The 2369-nt window shown below is 32.8% G+C and overlaps 1 protein-coding gene across 2 annotated transcripts in view; it reads left to right on the forward strand.

Annotated features, from left to right (window-relative positions):
• LOC106474242 (delta(9)-fatty-acid desaturase fat-6-like) overlaps positions 1-2369 on the forward strand; it is a 29388-nt gene that overhangs the window by 22602 nt on the left and 4417 nt on the right. For both annotated transcript variants that reach the window (XM_013934933.2, XM_013934930.2), the window contains exons 3-4: positions 883-1013; positions 1249-1454. In XM_013934933.2, the coding sequence (XP_013790387.1) occupies positions 883-1013; positions 1249-1454 (337 nt within the window). The remainder of the gene's footprint in view (positions 1-882; positions 1014-1248; positions 1455-2369) is intronic.

The following is a 2369-nucleotide window of genomic DNA, read 5'->3' on the forward strand; positions in this document are numbered from 1 at the left end:
GTTTCTGTAAATGGTATTGTTATGTGAATATTAAAACGTATTTGTGTTAAAAACGAAGACGGTGTGTATCAGTCTTGTTGGCAAATATCGTAAATTGACTAAAATATCGACATATATTTAAATACTAAATCCAAAGTACAACTTAACTACTAAATTTAAATTATCAGTGGACTCGGCTTCGGACTATTCGAAATTCTAATACGTTATACGTAAGCTAGTCACTTGCCAAGGGCAATTTAGAGTGAGTTTCCTTTATATCTTCCTCTAAATTATTGCATCATACATACTTATGCAAAGTTAACCACACAGTTAAATTATATTCGCTTGGGTAATAGTAAAATTAAAGATACTAGAGCAGACAGAACTGCCATCTTTTCGCTATTTGTTTATGTGTATAATATATAATATTGTTCACTCTTGACAGCTATAGAAGATAGACTATAAATGGTAGGACTCGCTGACCATGCTGTTAGTGCTGCCATCTCTTTAGCTATACTAGAACCAAAGTTTCAGAAAATCCCACTTCGCTTGTCAAAATAACTAAACTTTACATATTAAATATTAATTCATTTGTTTACTCTCTCTTCACTTTTAATTAACATTACCCTGAATGACTGAAAGGTACATCATCTGCTGAGTTTTAAAATATTTTAACTCATTATTTCCGATTGGTATTTATTTCTATATTTAATTAAAGAAAATGAATGTGTTTAAGAATTAACTGATATTTTAAATCCAACAAAGGCAAGTCAAACATTCGCTTGCACTTTTGAAATAGAAGTTGAATAAATTGTAGAAATAAATAATGAATGTTTGTTTAAACATATTTTAGTTAAATTAAAAAAACATTCTTCACTGTTGATATGTGATTTACTTTTGCAGCTGTTGTGTCATGTTTCTTGTCCTGTCTTGGAACAACAGCTGGTGCCCATAGGCTTTGGTCTCACAAAGCTTACAGTGCGAAGCTTCCACTTAGAATTTTCTTGATGCTTTTATTCTCCTTGGCTGGTCAGGTATGGTAAATAAAAATACGATTCCCTGCAAGTCATCTGATTTAATATTTATTGTTGTAATATACTATTAATCTACAACATTTTGAATAAAATACTTCCATTCCTCATTTCTATTAACCTAAAGAGGATTTTGATGCATTATAGAAATGTTACTTGTTGCATAAATATCGAATTTTATTTCGTAATCGTCTTAATAAACAGATACAAAATGATTTGATTATTACTCATTTATTAGAACGACATCTATGAATGGTCACGTGATCATCGGGTTCATCACAAGTTTTCGGAAACTAATGCCGACCCTCATGACATTAACCGTGGATTATTCTTTGCTCACATGGGGTGGTTAATGAGAAGGAAACATCCGAATGTTATCAAAAAGGGAAAGACTGTTGATTGCAGTGATCTGCTTGAAGATCCCGTCGTACGTTTCCAACGACGGTAAGTTTCTTAGTCTATCTACTTACTTTTAAACCAACCAATCAACCCATAAACTAACGATCTATCTACCCATACATCCAGCTTGTATTTATAAATCAACACACGTGATATCTAGTGTGTCATTCAGTTTGCTACGTTACTGATTGAGACTGGTTTCGGGAAATTTCATTCTTTATACGTAACACTGGACAAGAAAAAACTTTTTTTTTCTTATGATTTATTTTCTTGTCCATAGTTTCTAGCCAAACTCGGCGACAAGTGCTGGACAGAACGATTGATTAACTTCTCGTTACTTGATCTTCAAAATTCATAATTTACGTAGACAACAAAGAGAGAACAAAACGCTTTATCTTAAACAGCTTGGTCCCTGAATCATTTCAAAAAATTAACTGGTAGCACCATTGCTAAATATTGTTTAAATATAAATACAGGTTTACTATTGTACGTAAAAGACAACTTAAACATCATACACAAAGCAACAAATAGTTGCAAAGTAGACCCAACAGTAAGCATAAATGAAAACCATTAACACTCAAATTGTATTAGGTCGTCAAGAAATTAATGTCGTGTTTTGGAACACTTTCATTACCCCCTCCCCTAAAAAAAACGTACATCATGTATAACAGTTAAACGAACCACCTGAACGTCACGTTGCTGTAGTCTATATAATGTGTAAAGTTGAGTATTATTTCATCCTTTATAGTGATGGCACACGACAAAACACACATTCGGCATGTAATTCTGTTTGAATACAAGAGTGGAAACAGCGCTTTTGTAGCCACAAATAATATCAAAGAAGTTTAAGGAAATGCTCTGAACGTTCGTAAGTGTCAACGATGGTTCAGCAAATTTCGTTAAGGTGACTTTAGCCTTAAAAACTGTGATGGCAGGGGCCGACATATTGGAATTGATATT

Source organism: Limulus polyphemus, unplaced genomic scaffold, assembly GCF_000517525.1.
Source record: "Limulus polyphemus unplaced genomic scaffold, Limulus_polyphemus-2.1.2 Scaffold6984, whole genome shotgun sequence".
Lineage (NCBI taxonomy): Eukaryota > Metazoa > Arthropoda > Merostomata > Xiphosura > Limulidae > Limulus > Limulus polyphemus.